Raw genomic sequence first — 21,522 nt, forward strand, 5'->3', positions numbered from 1 at the left:
TCTGGATTTTAATACATTTTCAAAAAAAACAAAAAAAAAACATGTTTTCACTTTGTGATTATTGGGTTATTTGTGTAGATTGGTGCAATTCTTTTTTTTAATCCATTTTGAATTCAGGCTGAAACACAACACTATTTGGAGTAAGTCAAAGGGTATGAGTACTTTCTGAAGGCACCAGAGCCTTATCCCCAATCCATGTCCTTAATGCTTAATGCTGAGCGCCAAAGAGTCTTTTGTGAACTCGGCTGGGGATCGAAATCCCAACAATCCAGTTTCAGGGCAGACACTTTAACCACAAGGCCACTGAGATGGTGTGTATGTGTCAAAAATAAAATATTGTTCAATAACTTCTATGAAAACATTTGTATGGGCAAAATTGTATTATTTGATATAGATAAATGTTTTCATGTTTTCATGAGTGTTTGAGTTTAGGTCCATAACTTGCCTGTGACAGGGACCATAGCTTTTTAAAATGCAAAACACATACTACTTCCTTAACCCAGAATTGTTTTAAGATAGTAAAAACATGGACAATCAGGCTATTTGATTCTCTATTTAGGACACCTGGGGGTATTAGAAACAAATGTGAAGAAAAAAAAAACATTTGATGAAGAGTTTGAATTAAATCTTACTGCCATTACTTCAATAAATTAACTAAATAAAAGATCTAGATATGAGAAAATGTCAGTCTGAAGGATTTATAGCTTATAGTGACTGAACTGCAACAGAAAGGTATTGGGATCATCTGGTAATGTGCGTGTGTGTGTGTGTGTGTGTGTGTGTGTGTGTGTGTGTGTGTGTGTGTGTGTGTGTGTGTGTGTGTGTGTGTGTGTGTGTGTGTGTGTGTGTGTGTGTGTGTGTGTGTGTGTGTGTGTGTGTGTGTGTGTTGATCTGCATAGCTTTCAAATGTGATTTTGTCACAGTCCCTTCTAATGTCTCCAGCACTGCCTGTGAGTGTTGGAGTGTTACATGTTAGGGCCAAAAATAAGAGCTTAAATACATGTAAAAAAAAAAAAGAATTGTTAATGTTTCCTGATCTTTCTTATATCTCTCAGATGTAGGACAGACACAAACATCCTTTAGATTTTTTTTGGGGGGGGGGCTATCTGTTGTTCCATGTAGTGAATCTGTTGGTCAATGCGTTTGTATGGGCTAATAGCAGTAAGGTCCCCCCCCAAAAAAAAATGTTTAATCAAATAATGTATTTTAACTATTTGTTTGATACTTCAAGGGGTCTTAAAATTCTAAATCAAATCCTAAATCCTATGGGTTAACGATACCTAAGTACAATGCTTACCATATGTTCGACTATTCCTGGTATCATTTTCGCAGCGCTGCAAAATCATGTCCAAAGTTAAGTCTGTTTCTTTATACATGTGGCCTTCAAGGCCCAGATGAGAACTCCAGAATCAAGCAGATACATTTGTCAGGGGGGAATTGTGGGATGATGCCAAGCCTGTAGACGCAGATAAGTGGCTGAAAACGACAAAAAGAAATACCCAGAAAGCCTGCTCCGATAACCATCTCCAGCAGGAGGACTAGATTTGGTACCAAAACCCCTGTGTCTGCAGATTTATGTAACACCTAAGCCTTAATCCTAGTGGTGTAGGACATGGGCAGTAAAACCCACAGACATACAGTATCTTCAATAAATTGGCAAAAAGAAAAGGATGTCCAAGAGATGTTTTAACGGAAGTTGAATTTACTCAACAAAACCCGTTTGTTTTTAAATCATTTATTCTTGGTTGGATTCCAAGTGTGGCAGAATACTTTACCTAATTGGCCTACCGTAATATACTGTAATGTGACAGGGGCAAGACATGCAGTGAATGAATGTGACTCACCCAGGTCATCACAGCACACCTCCATGGAGTCAGAAGAGCAGTCACTCAGGTCCTCCAGAGAAGAGGTATCACCATCCTGGGCCTGCAACCTACACACACAGCATGACCGCCACTTCACAGAATGATACAACATCATGCACAGGCAATATGCCTAATTATATGACTTGAATACAGAAGTCAGCTTTGCGAGGGAATTACACCTAATTGATATGCAGAACAAATACATGTTCTCTGATCATGTTTTCTGTCTAGAATGTATTCCAGGACATACAGCCAGTGAGTGTACAGTAGAGTAACGGTGATGTTATCCGTCTAAAAATGTGAAACACTGCCATCACCTGAACGTGAAAGGTGCCACAGTGGCCATGTTGACTTGGGCTGGCTCAATCCCTCGGCGTGGCACACTGACTGTCTGACTGCCATCACCACCACGCTGGCTCTGATGGGACTCTCTGGGTTTGTTGGTGGACATATCTCTCTCAGACATGCCCATGCCTTGGCTGGAGAGCTTTCCCAGTTCCCTACGCTCCTGGCATGTATGGGTGGTTGTCAACACAGAGGTGATCAGGTTCCCGTTCCCTGCTTTAGTGTGGGAGAATCTACCCCGGCTTTGGCCTGAGTGGACATTACCACCAGAGAGCTTGCACAAGGCATCCTGTGCGTCTCCATTGTCATCCAGACTTCTGGGGCAAACCTCGCCTGAGGCCCAGTTCCTGTTGGCGTTTCTCCTGACGTGAAGTTCTCGCAAAGCCTTCTGGGATAGCGCGCTGCTGCTGCGGAGGTCAAGGGTGTCCTTGGAGCGTGGTGGTGGAGCTTGCCTCTTGGGGACCTGGGGGCTGCTGTAGGCTGACCGGCTGCCTGTGCCTCTCTCTGGGGCATAGGAGGCTCTGGAGGGGGGACAAGGGGAACAGATACCACCCCTCTGCTGCAGCAGGTGGCTCTTCAAAGCTGCACCTCTTTGCAGCTCATTTGAAAAGGTGGAGGAGGAGGAGGGATGCGTTTTGGCGCTGAGCTGAAACTGTGCTGTGGAGTTATGGAGGCCGCCGCCCCCTTGGTGTTTGGGGTCCAGTCTGGAGAGGGGGATCATGCTCCGGGGTAGGGGGATACCAGAAACCAGACCTGAGCCTGGTTGGGCCTGGGACATGTTCTTAATGTTCACACCGCCGCTCATGGTCAATGACTATCACCGGGACAGTTTCTGAAAGAAAAATAATAAATAAATGACACACCGCTCTCCATATTTCATATTTACACTTTTTCTCAATCGCCTACAACAATTTTATGGAACAATTGTTGTGGATTTTCAAAACAGAGTCCACAAGACACAAAACTCTGTGGGTTTTTCGCATTTGAAAATGTAGCTACCTTCTCAAAACATAAATACATCGACATATACCGTCAAAATTGCTAATATAAATGAGCACGACTTCCTGCAAAAACATTCACGCAACCATACTTATCTCTTGAGTCCAAACAGACAAAACAGAAAGTCAGTCTGTCTTTTAAAAATCTTAGTAGATCAATGCATTTTCTTTGCAGTCACTAAATCATGATGATCAGAGTACAACTTTACAAAAGTGCAGAATTATGGGAAATTACTCTCCTTTTTACGTATATTTGACCGAACAATATCATACACGTCAAATATTATTCCTGATAAACAATTTTTTATTAAAAAAAAAGAATAATCACATTGGGTGGAGGATTCTGTCATCAGTACCATCTCAATCCAATTCCATGTATTCAGTGCAAAGGCTGGTTTGCTCACAGTTTTGTAGACTTTCCATTGGAGCACAGAAACACGATCCACAATAGAAAAAAAGGAAAGGTGAATAAAAAGGAGGAACACAACTGAAATGAATGTGCAGGCCTCAATTCACACCACCAAAGCAAAGCTCTATAATGGAAGGTCAAAATGTTGGCGATAATGACTGAATAGTAACCCAAAGTTACTTAGAAGGAACCCAACGTTGTTCCCTGCATGTCCACAGTATTGTAAAACATATTGTAGACATTCCCCTTTGCCTTTAACTTTCCATATATTCTACATGGTATGTCACTGATGGGGTGATTTAGTAGTATTTACTTATTGCCGAAAACAGTGTGCAACACAATTGCACACATTTCTCTTGCAATGTTTTAATATTCTGTGAACAAAACACTATACAGTGGATTTTTGTATTAACTGATGACATCTGTTTAATTTTTTTTTTGCAAAAGGTCTAAGATGTTGCAAGAAAATGATCAGAAGTTCTGTAGGCCTATTTGAGCATTTGATCATTGCTGTTCTGATATAAATACCTTTCAACACAGATCCAAAAACTGCTTGAATGCGATTGAGAAAAACTGTTAGCGTTCATTCCCATTTGTATAAGACCCAGCGAAAATCATCAAAACTGTTGTCATGTTACAATTGATTGATTCTAAGTTGTTGCCTTTTTCATGGTCTTTTACTTCCAGACTGGCAAATATCAGTAGCTAGCTTCCTGTACACATCATATGGAATCAACCTGAAAGAAATTGAGCATTGTTTTAAAGCTCGATGTGTGTGGTCCTGCTTTGTGGGAGACTAGGGAGAACACACGCATGTGTCTGTCTGAAATAAGAAGTTATACAGTGGATCGTGTTCTTGCAATCCGTAGGAGACGGAAGACACAGCATGCTTCCTGTAACATTTGTTCCACTGTATACTGGACAACAGATGTGCATACCAAGCTGTCTGTCTGACAAAGAGAGAGAGGGTTACAGTCTACAGATTTACTGTATTTCCCCTTCAAATATCATTTAAACAGAGACTTACGAATGCGTGTGGATAAGATTGGAGTGTCATGAAAGTCCATTCAAATATATCTTTGTTAGAATGATCTATATCAACAATATTACTTGTTAAGGTTGAAGCAGCTTTGCCACAAACATATTCCAACATGAGGCTCTCCCCTCCAGTGAACTGCATGCTGGGAGAGTCTGTGACCGACTGACACCGTTTGGCACACTTAGCAGGACCGCCGGCCCTTTAAGGTGGTGCCAGCAGCACCCCACCCCAACGTCTGCTCTGGTCCCTTGGACATGCTCCACCACTCCTCCTCCCTGGGCTTAGCGAACCATGGCCTCCCCATCAACACCCAGCCCCTATCTACCACCCTCGTATCACAACAAACCAGCACCAGCTATCTGTACCGTGGGGTACTTGTTGACGTGGTGTGCTACAGCTGCACATTAGATTGCCAGAGGCAATCACTTCGAAGATACTCAGTGAAGTATATAATTGGACATGTAGATGTTTTATCCCTATTTACCTCCCTTGCACAACACATGGCACCGTGTCTCTGTTCCAGATTAACCACTCAGTAATCACTGGAGTGGAGATAAACAGAACAGGGCCAAGTTTCCCGACAGGGGGTGGAATTTAGGCGTATGAGTGTTCTAACGATGCATCTTTCATACAACAGCCGAAGATGTAACATGCGTTTCCCTAAAACACCTCAGCGAGAGAACGTTCGCTAGGTGCGTCCGTTGAGGCATGTGTTGATACGGATCGGATCGAAAGAAAGATAGCACTGCTCTCGGATCAGCGTTCTCCCTTTCCAATTTCACCTTAACATTAGAATTATTCCACATTCCTGACGACGGAACAGCTCATTCCCTTCAGCCCTTCAAATTAGTGGATTCGGCTATTTTAGCCACACCCGTTGCTGACAGGTGTATAAAATTGAGCACACAGCCATGCAATCTTCATAGACAAACATTGTCAGTAGAATGGCCTTACTGAAGACCTCAGTGACTGTCAACGTGGCACCGTCATAGGATGCCAACTTTTTAACAAATAAGTTAGTCAAATGTCTGCCCTGCTAAAGCTGTACCGGTCAACTGTAAGTGCAGTTATTGTGAAGTGGAAAAGTCTAGGAGCAGCAACGGCTTAGCCACAAAGTGGTAGTCCACACAAGCTCACAGAACGAGTGCTGAAGCACGTAGCGCATAAAAATCTTCTGTCCTCGATTGCAACACTCACTACCGGGTTCCAAACTGTCTCTGGAAGCAATGTCAGCACAACACTGTTCATCGGGAGCTTCATGAGTTCCAGCGAAAGGAAATCTTTACGCTACAGCGTACAATGACATTCTAGACGATTCTGTGCTTCCAACTTTGTGGCAATAGTTTGGGGATGGCCCTTTTTATTATTATATATTTTTTTACCTTAATTTATTAACAGGGCAAGTCAGTTAAGGACAAATTCTTATTTTCAATCACAGCATAGGAACAGTGGGTTAACTGCCTTGTTCAGGGGCAGAATGATTTTTACCTTGTCAGCTCGGGGATTCGATCTTGCAACCTTTCGGTTACTAGTCCAACCCTCTAACTACTAGGCTACCTCCTTTTTCAGCATAACAATGCACCCGTGCACAAAGTGAGGTCCATACAGAAATGGTTTGTCGAGATCGGTGTAGAAGAACTTGACTGGCCTGCACAGAGCCCTGACCTCAACCCCATTGAACACCTTTGGGATGAATTGGAACGCTGACTGCGAGCCTGGCCTATTCGCCCAACATCAGTGCCCGACTTCACTAATTCTCTTGTGGCTGAGTGGAAGCAAGTCAACGCAGCAATGTTCCAACATCTAGTGGAAAGCTCCATATTAATGACCCTGATTTTGGAATGAGATGTTCGACGAGCAGGTCTTTTAGTGTATATAGGCCTTGTAGTAGAGCAGCAGATGTTGCCACATACATGCACGTGCACACACACACACACACACACACACACACACGCACACACACACACACACACACACACACACACACACACACACACACACACACACACACACACACACACACACACACACACACACACACACACACACACACTAATTAAAATGAATCTGTTTGGCATTAATGACAGTGGAGTGACACATCTCCTCCTACGAAGGGTAAAAAGCAAAGGAGTAAAACAGAGAGTTTACTATTTTTGACATATAGTAGAATTTGTACAATTGTAAAGCAGTAATATGAATCTGATCTGAAAATAGCTCAATAGGCTGAAATAGAAAGTACAGTTATTTTCTCACCTAACTGCAGACTTCCTGTTCCACGCCAGCCAGAGTAATTCCTCTATAAGTCCTAAGCAGTCGTGCATATGTCAGTGTTCCATACCAACTGCTAACCACTGTAATGGGATAAACCTATAATGCAGTTGAATGCAATGTAAGACCCACGTGTTGTGTTAAAGAGAGTGTGTGAGTGTGTGGGTCAGAGGATGCTGGACACAAATGAGCCAATGGAAGCACTAAGAACGAGGCTTGAATATATTTTAACAGCCTGTTTTTGTTTAATGTATTTTCTTCCGCACTAACCCCCTCCCCTCGCTGTCATTCGCTCTTATTCAATCTCTCTCACACGCCCAAATTCCGTACACAACACACACGCACACTTACAGTGATTCATATTTTTGTGTGACATCATGTCAAGCTATCCCCTGAGTTCATGGTCCGTCACTGTTTGATTTGGACATTCAGCACGGCTCCTTCCAACGGGCAAACATCAAACCACACAGCCAGCATTACTGCCCCAGCCCAGTAAACATACCAACAATCAGCCTGCATTGAACCATCCCACTGGGCACAGATGTCAATTGTACCCAGTGGTAATGTGGAACATCTATTCCACATTGGCTCTACAGAATTTCATTGAAATTATGTGGAAACAACGTTGTTTCAACCAGTTGTGTGCCAAGTGGGATGGTTTTTAAATATACAAATCAACTTCCAATAGAATTACTCAATGTTCTCTCTAAAATACACAAGGAAAAATGCCATTTTAATAGCTGGTTGCAGAGAGACCTTAAAATTCAGGGCCTTGTCTTACTACCCAAAGCTGAGGACATTTCGAGGCTAGTTCTGCCTACATCTCTTTATATTGAACCTAAGACTTGTACCGCTCTTGATTAAGTCGTGTTAAAATTCACATGGAAAAACAAAACAGAATATAAAAAAATACAAAAACTATTGTGAGGTGATATTCAGATGAGGGTTGTAAATGTCCTGGATTTCCAAACAGTCATTCAGATCTTGAAGATCAACGGGATTGAAAAGGGTGTAATTAGAAATAACTTCCCATGGTTTTATATTCCCAATGTGATATTTGAAAAGTGTAGTGGTCTTCATTTTTTGCTCTCTTGTAATCCAAATGTTTATAAATCACCCATGAAAGTGGCTAATTTTAATAAACAAGCATCCTGGAAAATTTCTAACTATACACCGTCTGACAAAAAACATGTCTGCTTTCGACCAGTTGCTTGTAGCTCTTCTTCAGTTCAATAGCTAATCCCATCATTTGAAATGGACCAATACAGGAAACTGACCCAATCTGACCCAATCAGCTTGCATCGATCGAATTCTACATTACAACCAGTTGATCAAGTGACGTCTGTGGCAGCAGGCTGAACAAAGTTGTCAAACTGTGAATTTCAGTTTCAAGCATAGCTGAGTTTCAAGCAAAGCTGAGTTTTACACCATAATGATGAGTGTGTCACAGCAATTTAAGTCCATTAATAAAACTGGATTAGCAACATCTTCCCCATTGATACTTCCCAGAGTCACACCTAACTGCCCACTAGAGCTGACCACTAGGCGATAGGCGAGCACCACTTCATAATGACATTGTCTACTTGCGTTATATCTTGATCCATTTCCTAAATTCTGAGTCCCAGAGACTGGAGGGGGGCTCGCAAACACACATGCATGCACAAACACATGCACGGACACATAGTCAGACACTGACACACAAACCAACATCCACCCACACACACAAGGCAACACACAGTGACACACATTCGCCCCCACACACAGACAGACAGGTGGGGGGAGGGGGGGGTCAGAGGCGGAAGCATCAAAACACTGTGTCTCGCCTTACATTTGGCTCAAGGCCCCCCAGTGAGAAGACAGTGGTTGAGCGGGGCTGAGACGCTGTATCTCCATGACGGCTCACTCTTCTGCTTTTGTCTTTCAACACGGCCTCCAGCAGAAAGGCATCGGCTTCCTCTATATCCCTTTCACATCTCTGTCTCGTGATAACCATCGCTCGAGTGATTGGAAGATGAGCTTGTTGGAAAGAAAGTGCTCGCGGTGTGTTTCACATACTTAGCTACCCAATTATCATAATTCTGGTCTAAGTGTTACTGTAATAGGATCATTGGCATCTATTGTTCTGCTGTTTAATAATCATGAAGCGGATTTACCGATAAAGCTCAAAATGATGAAACGGGATCTGGAATCGGATGAATATTCCTTATGTTCACTAACCAATGAATAGCTAGGGCTATAATAGGGTTAACACAATGATTCAGTTTGTCTGCCTACAAACACAGGAAGCGCTTGGAGCATAGTTGTGCATACTTGTGTTGTTGTACTTAACGAGGTTAGCCTTTTTGAGATACAACTTGCATTTCCCAAGAGAGACCTACATTGTTGTATGTACAGTGCATTCGGGAAAATATTCAGACCCCTTGACTTTTTCCACATTTTGTTACGTTACAGCCTTACTCAAAAATGTATTACGACAACAAAATATCCTCATCAATCTGCAACACAATGTCCCGTGATGACAAAGCGAAAACAGGTTTTTAGAATTTTGTGAAAATGTATTAAAAAATAAATAAAAACAGAAATACCTTATTTACATAAGTATTTAGACCCTTTGTTATGAGACTCAAAATTGAGCTCAGGTGCATCCTGTTTCCAAAGATCATCCTTAAGATGTTTCTACAACTTGGTTGAAGTCCATCTGTGGTAAATTTATGCATGTCAGAACAAAAACCAAGCCTTGAGGTCGAAGGAATTGTCCGTAGAGCGCTGAGACAGGATTGTGTTAAGGCGCAGATCTGGGTAATATATGCCATTTAGCAGACGCTTTTATCCAAAGCGACTTACAGTCATGTGTGCATACATTCTACGTATGGGTGGTCCCGGGAATCGAACCCACTACCCTGGCATTACAAGCGCCATGCTCTACCAACTGAGCTACAAGGGTACCAAAACAATTCTGCAGCATTGAAGGTCCCCAAGAACACAGTGGCCTCCATCATTCTTAAATGGAAGAATTTAGGAACCACCAAGACTCTTCCTAGAGCTTGCCTCCCGGGTGAGTAATCGGGGGAGAAGGGCCTTGACCAGGAAGGTTATCAAGAACCCAATGGTCACTCTGACAGAGTTCCAGAGTTCCTCTGTGGAGATGGGAGAACCTTCCAGAAGGACAACCATCTCTGCAGCACTCAGTCAGGCCTTTATGGTAGAGTGGCCAGACGAAAGCCACTCCTCAGTAAAAGGCACATGACAGCCAGCTTGGAGTTTGCCAAAAGGCACCTAAAGACTGTCAGACCATGAGAAACAATATTCTCTGGTCTGATGAAACCAAGATTGAACTGTTTGGCCTGAATGCCAAATGTCACATCTGGAGGAAACCTGGCACCATCCCTACGGTGAAGCATGGTGGTGGCAGCATCATGCTGTGGGGATGTTTTTCAGCAGCAGGGACTGGGAGACTAGTCAGGATGGAGGGAAAGATGGACAGAGCAAAGTACAGAGAGATCCTTGATGAAAACATGCTCCAGAGTGCTCAGGACCTCAGACTGGGTTGAAGGTTCACCTTCCAACAGGACAACGACCCTAAGCACACAGCCAAGACAACGCAGGAGTGGCTTCGGGACAAGTCTCTGAATGTCCTTGATTGGCCCAGCCAGAGCCCGGACCTGATCGAACATCTCTGGAGAGACCTGAAAATAGCTGTGCAACAATGCTGCCCATCCAACCTGACAGAGCTTGAGAAGATCTGCAGAGAAGAATGGGAGAAACTCCCTAAATAAAGGTGTGCCACGCTTGTAGCGTCATACCCAGGAATACTCAAGGCTGTAATCGCTGCCAAAGGTGCTTCAACAAAGTGCTGAGTAAAAGGTCTAAATACTTATATAAATGTGATATTTCAGTATTTTTTATTTTAAATACCTTTGCAGAAATGTCTAAAAACCTGTTTTTGCTTGTTCATTATGGGGTATTGTGTGTAGATTGACGAGGAAACATGTAAATGTAATCCATTTTAGAATAAGGCTGTAACACAACAAAATTTGGAAAAAGTAAAGGGGTCTGAAAACTTTCTGAATGCACTGTATGTGTGTTTATTTAAGCTAATTGTTTACAATAGTTTAAAATAGACCAAATTTAAAACAACTCTGTCCGTTCTCTCTGTGATGTGGATAAGACATAGCAGATGATACATCTAAATCCACAGAGGCGAAAAAGAGACATGCCATGAGACTCAGGACAGGCCAAAGTGTACCACCAGGATCACCCGTCCACAGCCGGGTCCCAGTGTTCCCATCACTGCCACCTAGATAACAGATACTGGGAGACCAGTGTGCCAGCCCTTCCGTTTCCCAGAACAGATCGCTACTAATCCAATTGTGCCTCATTCACTCAAGCTAGTCAAGCTCAGTCCTCAATCCGTCATACATTCTAATGCAATTAAGGCAGCTATGCAGCAGGCACTCTCCTGAAGGAATGTGTGTGTGTCTGCATGTGTGTGCGTGCATGCAGACACGCACTTCTAAAGAAGTTGTATTGCTTCTTTAATCAGTACAACAAAATATCAATTAGTCTTTAAAAATGATCAACTTGGAATAGCTCACACAACGTGTCATTGGAACACATGAGTGACGGTTGCTGATAATGGACCTCTGTACGCCTATGTAGAAATTCCATAAGAAAATCTGCCATTTCCAGCTACAATAGTCATTTACAAAATGAACAATGTCTACACTGTATTTCTGATCAATTTTATGTTATTTTAATGGACAAAAAAATGTGCTTTTCTTTCAAAAACAAGGACATTTCTAAGTGACCCCAAACTTTTGAAAGGTAGTATAGATTGGCTGAAACTGGCATCTTATGAAGGCAAGTAGAGTCACTAATATAAACGAGAGCTGCAACTATGCTTCCTGACATGTCATCCATTTTGCTGTTGAAACATTGTCGCCCTGCAACATTCAGCCATGTAGAGACACACACGTCTATCTAAGCAGTTATCACAGCTAATTAGTTCACGATTAAAAGGGTTTTAATCCATTTTAAACACTAAATACTGAGTGGAATTCTAAGCTCCCACAGCATATGTTGGATTAGTCCTGGAACTTTGTCTGCCATAGCCACTGCAGGCTTTGGGAGGGTGAGTTAAGAAGGGGAATTTATTCCTTACTAGTCACTTTAAAGGTCTAATCTATCCAGCCCTGGGCCATGGTGATGATATCACTGCCGCCCAGCTGAGCTCATGCTGCAGGGCAGTTTACAGGGCAGCAACTCATGTCCAAGGATGACACAGACTTTCAAAGGTCTCTCCTACAGAGCGCACATGCAGCCTCAGTCAACTACGTATCCCTCAATCCATTAAGCAAGGAAAGGTAGAGGTGTTATTATTTCAGTTATCTAACTTAAACAGGAATTTAGAGACACCTGTGACCTTGCTCGTTATCCATTGACTCGTTTTTCCACATTTACTTTCCACTTAATCCCAAACCAGTCTGTTTCAAAAGAAGACTTGCCAAATCCAAAATGGCCAAACTTTAAAAGCAGTAGTCAGAGGAGAGAAAGTACACCCCGCCAGTGCCAACCAACCCTGTGACATCCCACAAAAACAAGCAAGACCACTGCAGTCAACATGTTATGTAACTGACACAGTTCTCTATTGAACTCTTACTATTACTGCAGTAATGGATGACGCTGTAGTGCAGTGAGTGCAGTGAGCATTGATGCTGCAGAGAGCGTCGGCGTGGGACCATCGTTCTGTGTTGCTTAGCCTACAGATCTGTATGTGGGCTGACAAGTAGGTCAGTAGAATACAGAATAGTACAACAGTGTTTTAAGGAGCACTGGAGATTGAATACCTGCCGTTCTGCATCTAGTTTACCTTATAAGGTGCAGTGGCAGTGAGATTAAGTTCACGCATATCAAATGTAAACATGTGATCTTCTCTGTGCAGGTAGAGGTGGATGAGACTCTCCCTGGTTGTCCTGAATTATTGCCTCAGAGTTTCCCTTTGAGCAATGCTACAGTTCATCAGGAGTTTATGCATTCAGTAATCCTACTGTCATGTCTTCCTCTTCATCGTCATGCTGGCAAGATCTCTACCGTCTTGATCAACTGTCAGACTGCGTTATGGACATATAACATGCCCCATCCGGAGGTGTGCCTTGAGAACTAAGAAGTCTCCTCTGAAGTACATAATAAGATGGATTGGATGTGATAGAACACACCATTCTTGGAGGAATCCACACACCCGTTTCCAAGCTGCTATCTCTTCTGCCATAGATATTTCCATATACTACCATGTTATTATATTGAGGGGTAATGTCTAAGACTAGGTTATACATAAACATCCTTCACTTCACCTCACCACCACAAATTCTCTGATTTGTAACGCGAGCTATTCTAGCTGGTCAATGAGAAGTCGATCAATGTGTTTCAAGTGACCCCTATTCCCTATATAGAGCACTACTTTTGACCAGAGCCCTGGTCAACGGTGGTGCACTACATAGGGTGCCATTTGGGACACTTCCCTATGAGAGTTCCATGAAAAACACCACATGCCAAACAGATTGAAGGTTCCAAAGCAAACACGTGTCCAGACTCTGGGTTTGTCAGGGTGGAAAGACTACCACTGGAGCGTGTCTCTGGACCAGACGGCCCAAACCAGAGTCCACATTGGCCTGGACACACAGGGTGTGGCGGTGAGCATCACTGAGACGTGGCAGTCAGAGAGGCTAATGGAGACCTTCGTCCGTTATACAAATTATACACTTAGTAGCACCTTGTTTGCCGCAAACATTCAGAAACTACATTTTCAGACATACGTAGATGAAGCATACAGTTTAGTTTGCCCTTGAGGGAACATCTTAGAAAGTATACACTGAGAGTACAAAACATTAGGAACACAGGCTCTTTCCATGCCATAGACTGACCAGGTGAAAGCTATGATCCCTTATTGATGTCACTTGTTAAATCCACTTCAATCAGTGTAGATGAAGGGGAGGAGAAAAGTTAAAGAATGATTTTTAAGCCTCGAGACAATTGAGAAATGGATTGTGTATGTGTTCCATTCAGAGGGTGAATAAGGCAAGACAAAAGATGTAAGTGCCTGTGAGAAGCATTGAAGTCAACAGGAGCAGCATCGCTGTGGAATGCATTCGACACCCCGTGGATGTCGCGACGAATTGAGTCTGTTCTGAGAGCAAAAGGGGTGCAACTCAATATTAGGAAGGTGTTCCTAATGTTTTGTGGATTCAGTTTATGCTTGAAGCAGCATAGCTTGCCTCTGCAATACACTAGATGTTGTGTTACCACAGGTTGCTATTTCAGTCCAGTCCTCCCATAATCACAGTTGACATTGACATTACTTCAGAAGTTCAGAAGAAGTGCAGTGAGATGTCTGTGTGTGTGTGTGTGCGCGTGTGTGTGTGTGTGTGTGTGTGTGTGTGTGTGTGTGTGTGTGTGTGTGTGTGTGTGTGTGTGTGTGTGTGTGTGTGTGTGTGTGTGTGTGTGTGTGCGTGTGCGTGCGTGCGTGCGTGCGTGTGTGTGTGTGTGTGTGTGTGTGTGTGTGTGTGTGTGTGTGTGTGTGTGTGTGTGTGTGTGTGTGTGTGTGTGTGGACGTGTTTAACTATAATAGTAAACAATCCAAAAATTTAACCAATTGGGGACATTTTGTTAGTCCCCACAAGGTCAAATGCTATTTGTAGGAGGTTTAGGATTCATGTTAGAATTAGTTTTAGGGTTAGAATTAGGTTTAGGAACTAGGGTTAGTTTTAGGGTTAGCGTTAGGGTTAAGGTTAGGGTTATGGTACAGGTTAGGTTTAGGGTTAGGGAAAATAAGATTTTGAATGGGACTGAATTGTGTGTCCCCACAAGGTTAGCTGTACAGACTGTGTGCATGGGTGTGGTCTGTTCCACTCGGGATGACATCAACAGCCATTAGTGGTATTCCCTTGCAGCATTCCAGGGCCAGACGCCTCACATCACATGGTATTGAATTATGTGTGTGTAAGGGAAAGGTGAGTCTGAATCATGACAAATGCTCACAACATCCACAGACACGCACACATACACACACCATAACAGGGATGTAAAAAAAATGTGTATCTGTGCATATGGAAAATGTCTGGGATCTTTTATTTCAGCTCATGAAACATTGGGTCAACACTTTACATGTTGCGTTCATATTTTTGTTCAGTGTATTAAGTACATTCTCAGTCCATTTGATATGGATCTGACAAATCCTGCACATAATTAATCTCCCTTCCTCTTCCTGCTGTGTCGAAGTGATCCATTTAAATTTGTTACATGATTACATTTGGCTTAGCGTAGCAGAGATTACTATACGCTTGGTTTCCGTTTGGAGAGAGGCATTCGCCTGACTGAAAAGAATGACAGAGTTTTACGGCAGATCAGACTTCCCACTCGATGCAAGATTATTAACAGCCAGAGAGTGAGCACATTTGTTTTTGTAACGGCCCAGTTCTGGCGCCCACTGAATATTAGGGTTTAGAAAATGTCAAATCTATATTTCAACCCCTCCCTCAGCCCCTCAATGGGGTTGCCCAATGACAGCCACAACCAGTGATTCAATCTCTGACAATGAAAACAAAAAGTCAAGCATGACATAATGATACATCCTATACATAAACATGACTGATGTTACTGTATGCATTAGACTACACCCCTACCCTCACATCTTGACTCCACCCCTAACCTCACGTCTTGACTCCAGCCCCTACCATTCACATCTTGACTCCACCCCTACCCTCACATCTTGACTCCACCCCTAACCTCACGTCTTGACTCCAGCCCCTACCATTCACATCTTGACTCCACCCCTAACCTCACATCTTGACTCCAGCCCTACCCTCACATATTGACTCCACCCCTACCCTCACATCTTGACTCCACCCCTAACCTCACATCTTGACTCCACCCCTAACCTCACGTCTTGACTCCAGCCCCTACCATTCACATCTTGACTCCACCCCTACCCTCACATCTTGACTCCACCCCTAACCTCACATCTTGACTCCACCCCTACCCTCACATATTGACTCCACCCCTACCCTCACATATTGACTCCACCCCTAACCTCACATATTGACTCCACCCCTACCCTCACATATTGACTCCACCCCTAGCCTCACATCTTGACTTCACCCCTAACCTCACATCTTTACTCCAGCCCTAACCTCACATCTTGACTGTAAACTTTCCAAACGTCTACAAAATACACTAGACAAGGTGGGGTCTCTTTGTGTAAGTAAAATGTATTAGAGTCACACGATGATATGTTCTAGTCAACACTACAACTCTGGAAAGCATGCAGTTTATTAGGCTACATATGAAATAAGTTATGAAGAATTTCACAGGGTGGTGAAAATGCATGGTGATGAGCTTGATGCTCCTTTCAATTAAATATCAAGGGTCTTGATGATCGACATGATGATCGATGCTGACATGATGATCGATGCTTTGCCGCAGTTTGACAAATATAAATAATCTCTCTCTTATTTATAACAATCTCATCATGTAAGTGGCCTACTTACACTGTATCTGCGAGCTGTTGTCTAAAGCACCCGTGCCAAAACCAGAGTGTGCTCATTCGTTAGATAATGCAGCATTTGTTGTGACAAAACAATCAACAGATTTGAAAATATGATGGAAACCCATTTAACTTGTTGCGTTTTTATGGGGTCCATGTTTTTAACTGCAAAAGTTATTTTAACGTGCACTAAGTCATCACGCAGAGCCTTTTATCCGCAACAAGTAGATTTATGGAAACACCTATCTACTTGTTTTATTTTAGCATGAAAATCTGTGGCCAATGTTGCTTGTCTAATAACAAGATATTAACCAAACAACAACACATGTGTATATTCCAAGGCTACCCTTAAGACTCCCTGTAGCCAGCGCAACAACAGGCGCCTAAAATGGAATCAGACTTTCTCCAGGGGAATTAGTTCTGCTCGGCCATGTCCTCAGCTCTTTGTCTGTCTACAGCTGAACTCATGATGGCCATATGTCAACCCACTGGTGACCCCAGGCATTGTCTGAGGTCTGTATGAGAGTGCGAAAGATGCTGTGTGCGTGTGTGCGTGCATGCGTGCGTGCGTGTGTGTGTGTGTGTGTGTATTTTAGATTAGTCCTCAAGTCTGTAGTCCAAGAAAGATTTCATATACATAATGACTTACAACAGAACCCTAAAGTGAATCCAGGGCTGAAAGAGAACAGAGCATCATTTATGTAATGGAGTAGGTTTGGCTTAATCCTCCTCCCCATTCTTCATGTCCAAATTGAAATAATATGTGTTATTCTAAAATACATGTGGAATCATAGCTCTATTCTGCTTACTATCAGCAGTTTGCATCCTCACTCTTTTTTTCTTCATGGCCTAATTCATCATACTGTATTCATAACAGGTCTCACAGGGAGGGAAGCATTTTAAAGTTGATACTAAAATCGAAAGTTATACATTTTCCTAGTCAGGCCAAATAGAGCTGACTCACTGGGCACAATGGTATGATGCTATCGCCCCCTATTGGCCAACCCTGTAGTGTTTTTGGAGAAAACACTACAGCACTATAGCGCGAAAATCGGATGCAACTGGATGAATCATGATGAAAGATAATGTTGTTGAATGTCTGTCTGTCTGTCTGTCTGTCTGTCTGTCTGTCTGTCTGTCTGTCTGTCTGTCTGTCTGTCTGTCTGTCTGTCTGTCTGTCTGTCTGTCTGTCTGTCTGTCTGTCTGTCTGCCTGCCTGCCTGCCTGTCTGCCTGCCTGCCTGCGATGGAGCAGTGACTGATGAGGAACCAAAGTGACATCATGGGCTGGATAAAAGCAGTCTACCGTCTTCCCTGGATAATAATTGCCTCCTAAAATAATAGAAAAATAATAATGTTATTGTTCTATCTATAATAAAGCTGTGCTTGAGAGTAGTCTTTGCCTAGACATGGATTATAGACTTTCATTCTTGTTATTTTTGAAAGCCACAACTTCAGGAAAACACCTTTCTGGGCTAGAATATTTGAGAAATAAGCTACTGGAAAGAAGTATAGGGCGATGAACCAACGTGAGTCAAGGTGCAACCTAAAAATCTGTAAGCATCATTGGAAAAGAAAAGGCGCAACGCTCGCTCACCATTAAAAACGACTGTTTTCATTATGCAAGTTTAAAAGATTGATGTTTCAGCCTTCAAAGCTATTGTTCATAGCTTGAACTCGTTTTTTTAAGCTGTTATGTTAGGCCAGCATTGAGGAATGAGGATAGCTTATTAACCATTACCCGCATGGATAATTTCTTTCTTAATAAGCTTAAAATGTATTCAACTTGTCATTCTATTTTTCTATAGGCTACTGATATTGTTTGTTCTCTCTCGTTCTTAATCCCCTGGCTACCTTACATTTTTAGGTTATTCAAATAACCTTTTGAGATGGAACTCTGTTACATTCATGGTTTTTGATCGGGAGAAAGCCATGCATAAAACGATGAGCCATAGCCTTCATATTCACATTGCATATCAAATGGAGAGAGAAGGGAATATAGGTTGTCTTTTTAAAACAACTAAACACAAGATAGTTAAGGAGTGTCTGTTTTTATTTTTTATTTTAAATGATAGGTTTAGCCTGAAGTCCGAGAGAGAGAGAGAGAGACTCCTTTCTTTACTGCAGGGTGCCAGTCAAGTTCAAATAGGCTAAACCATCGTCTGTCACATCACAATATCGTCCCCATCGAAGATGGCTGTCAATTATCGTTGATTGAATATGCTATGGTAATATCGCTCAAGCCTATATTGATACATACTTTAGGTCTAGGTTTAGGATGTTGTGTCATGTCCATGCCTCCAAGGCAGTGGTATTTTGCTAAGCTCTACATAATAGCAACATCTGCTGCTTTTCAAAGCCTCACAAACTCAGAGAAGACCTTATTGCAGTAATATCAGAAATATCAGACAAAACAACACCTTAAACTTACCTCCACTTTAGCACCTGAAATATTGGTTCTGAACTAACCTGTCAGTCAGGTGCAGGGTAGCTGTGACCCTTAGAGGTGCAGACAGCTGACAACACACTGACGTGAGAGACACTCTTCAGGTGTGCCTCACCGATGCCTCTCTCTCCATCATCCCAACAGCTAATGGACGCACCAGCCTCTAATAATATATAATAATAATAATATATGCCATTTCGCAGACGCTTTTATCCAAAGCGACTTACAGTCATGTGTGCATACATTCTACGTATGGGTGGTCCCGGGAATCGAACCCACTACCCTGGCGTTACAAGCACCATGCTCTACCAACTGAGCTACAGAACCACAATGATCTAACACTGCACTTCAATCCAGTGTGTCCTCACTAATGACCCCGTGACTCCACTAACGCCTCGGTCAATACGGGTCATCTGAAAACACTGCAGTCACCTCGACCTAGTGGTACAGCAGTCTGGATCTACGAGGATGTCCGTCTTCTGCCTGCGTAAACAATGCTCCGTCCCGACAATGTCCCTGCTGCAGTTTGTACCTACAGTACACTCTGCAGCAAAGCTTCCCTACTCTCTGCAAATGGACCCGCTGGCCCCGGTCCAGCTTTTAACAATCTACTCTTTAATACACAGTACATTAGCCTACAGCAAAGGAATGCAAAGTTTTACCTGCTAGGGAAAGATGCTCTTAGATGTGGTCTGTGTCCATTTTCACCTGTGACTGAAAGCCCTGTCAGCCACAGAGGCACTTACTCCTCTGTGAGTCCGGAGTCACTGAAAGAGCCGGCAGAGCGGAGAGAACGGAGGCAGGGCTGATTCTCATTGTCGCTGTATGTTTGTATTTTGCTGCCCGCCGGGCACACACTCATCATCACGGCCCTCACTTTGAATTTGGGCCAAATGGGGTGACTATGAGGCGTCAGCGCAAGGAGTCATTTTCAGAGGCAGTGATATAGTGCCAACAAAGGCGTACTGTACCACACCATGTCATATTCAGCACTGGAGGGAGGGGGGATCTACATGCCACACGGTGTCTTAGAGGGGAATGTTTGAGAGTGGATCACGGAATCATGGAAAAATACTGAATCATGGGTGGGGAAAAAAACACATTTACAGAACAGGTTTTGTCACACACAAAAAGTAGGATGTTATGGTTAGCATATACTTAACTCAGTATCATAGGTGTCATTGTGAGCAATCACAGAACAGACATACAGTATTGTGGCGAAGTTGATCAGAAAGTGGGTCAGATAGTTAAATGGCTAAACGCCAAATCTTTATCAGAGAGAACAAGCATTGTCTACATGAAAATCGACTGCTTTGTGGGTTGACTAACTTCGAAGGAGGATAAATGACAGCGTTAGAGATGCTGCGGTAATTACTGGGCTCCTCTTCCTCTTCTGCTTTGGAGGAGAAGTGAGTCAGGACAAGAGCAGTGATTAGAGTCAAAGCTATAAGGGGGAGTACTCACGCTGGGAGACAATGCTTCAACATCAAAATGGAGGACAAGTGAGAAAGTATAGCCACGACTCTTCTTGCTTTTACATGATAGCCAACCTACTGTATTTCACCCATGTATGTGAACAAGCATCCACGCACACACACACACACCACACACACACACACACACACACACACACACACACACACACACACACACACACACACACACACACACACACACACACACACACACACACACACACACACACACACACACACACACACACACACACACACACACACACAGGCAGGCAGGCACATTCACACCTCCAATCTTGTAAGGCTAACGAGTTGCCTTGATCAAATCGAGTTGTGTTTACAGGCACAGCACAGGAAGGAAACAGACTTGGTAGACTACCAAACTCAGAATAAACGACACTCATCAAAAGCACCTACTGAGCTGAGACACAGAAAGGTGTTCTATCACTGTCACACCTTCACCTGCTGACACTAGCCGTAAAACGATCTTTAGTATTCAAAACAACTAACTCAAACAGTCACCTTGTAAGAAATGAAAGACAATGGTTGCAATATACTGGAAGTAGTGTCATTACTGTCTTCCACAGCAAGGTTAAAAGTACCGTGTCATACTTTGACGCTAACTCCTATTATGTCATGCTGTATGCCTTTTATGCCTTGTGTCTATATCAAAGTAAGAGTCCTGTCATCTTATCTGGATTGACAAAGGCCCCCCTTAACCAATGGATTTCTAGTCCTTTTAACCTTCGAGAGAGAGAAAGAGGGTGTGTCTCAAGAGGCGGTGATGTTCAAAAGGCAGCTTTTGTCCTCTCACAAAGCAGAAGGGGCCCTCTGCTGGTCTGAGAGTGAAACTGCTTCTCTCCACACCCGCCGCACCACACTGCAGCAAAAACAGCCATCATCATATCCTCTATTCCAGGTATTCCAGGTGCGTTTCACTGCCAAAAAATAAAATTAAACCCTCTAGTGTTCAGCAAAATAACAACACAACTAGGCAAGTCAGTTCAAAACAAATTCTTCTTTACAATGACGGCCTACCCCCGGCCAACTTGTGCGCCGCCCTATGGGACTCCCAATCAAAGCCAGACGTGATGCAGCCTGGATTCAAACCAGGGACTGCAGTGACGCCTCATGCACAGAG

The 21,522-nt window shown here is 43.1% G+C and overlaps 1 protein-coding gene across 9 annotated transcripts in view; it reads right to left on the reverse strand.

The window, feature by feature from the left end:
- Positions 1-21,522, reverse strand: part of LOC118399952 (neuron navigator 1-like) — a 131,610-nt gene that overhangs the window by 103,957 nt on the left and 6,131 nt on the right. For all 9 annotated transcript variants that reach the window (XM_052473227.1, XM_052473229.1, XM_052473226.1 and 6 more), the window contains exons 2-3: positions 2,183-3,042; positions 1,845-1,933 (exon numbers count right to left, since the gene is read on the reverse strand). In XM_052473227.1, the coding sequence (XP_052329187.1) occupies positions 1,845-1,933; positions 2,183-3,015 (922 nt within the window). In that variant the 5' untranslated portion in view covers positions 3,016-3,042. The remainder of the gene's footprint in view (positions 1-1,844; positions 1,934-2,182; positions 3,043-21,522) is intronic.

This window comes from Oncorhynchus keta, chromosome 21 (genome assembly GCF_023373465.1).
Source record: "Oncorhynchus keta strain PuntledgeMale-10-30-2019 chromosome 21, Oket_V2, whole genome shotgun sequence".
In the NCBI taxonomy this organism is placed as follows: Eukaryota; Metazoa; Chordata; class Actinopteri; order Salmoniformes; family Salmonidae; genus Oncorhynchus; species Oncorhynchus keta.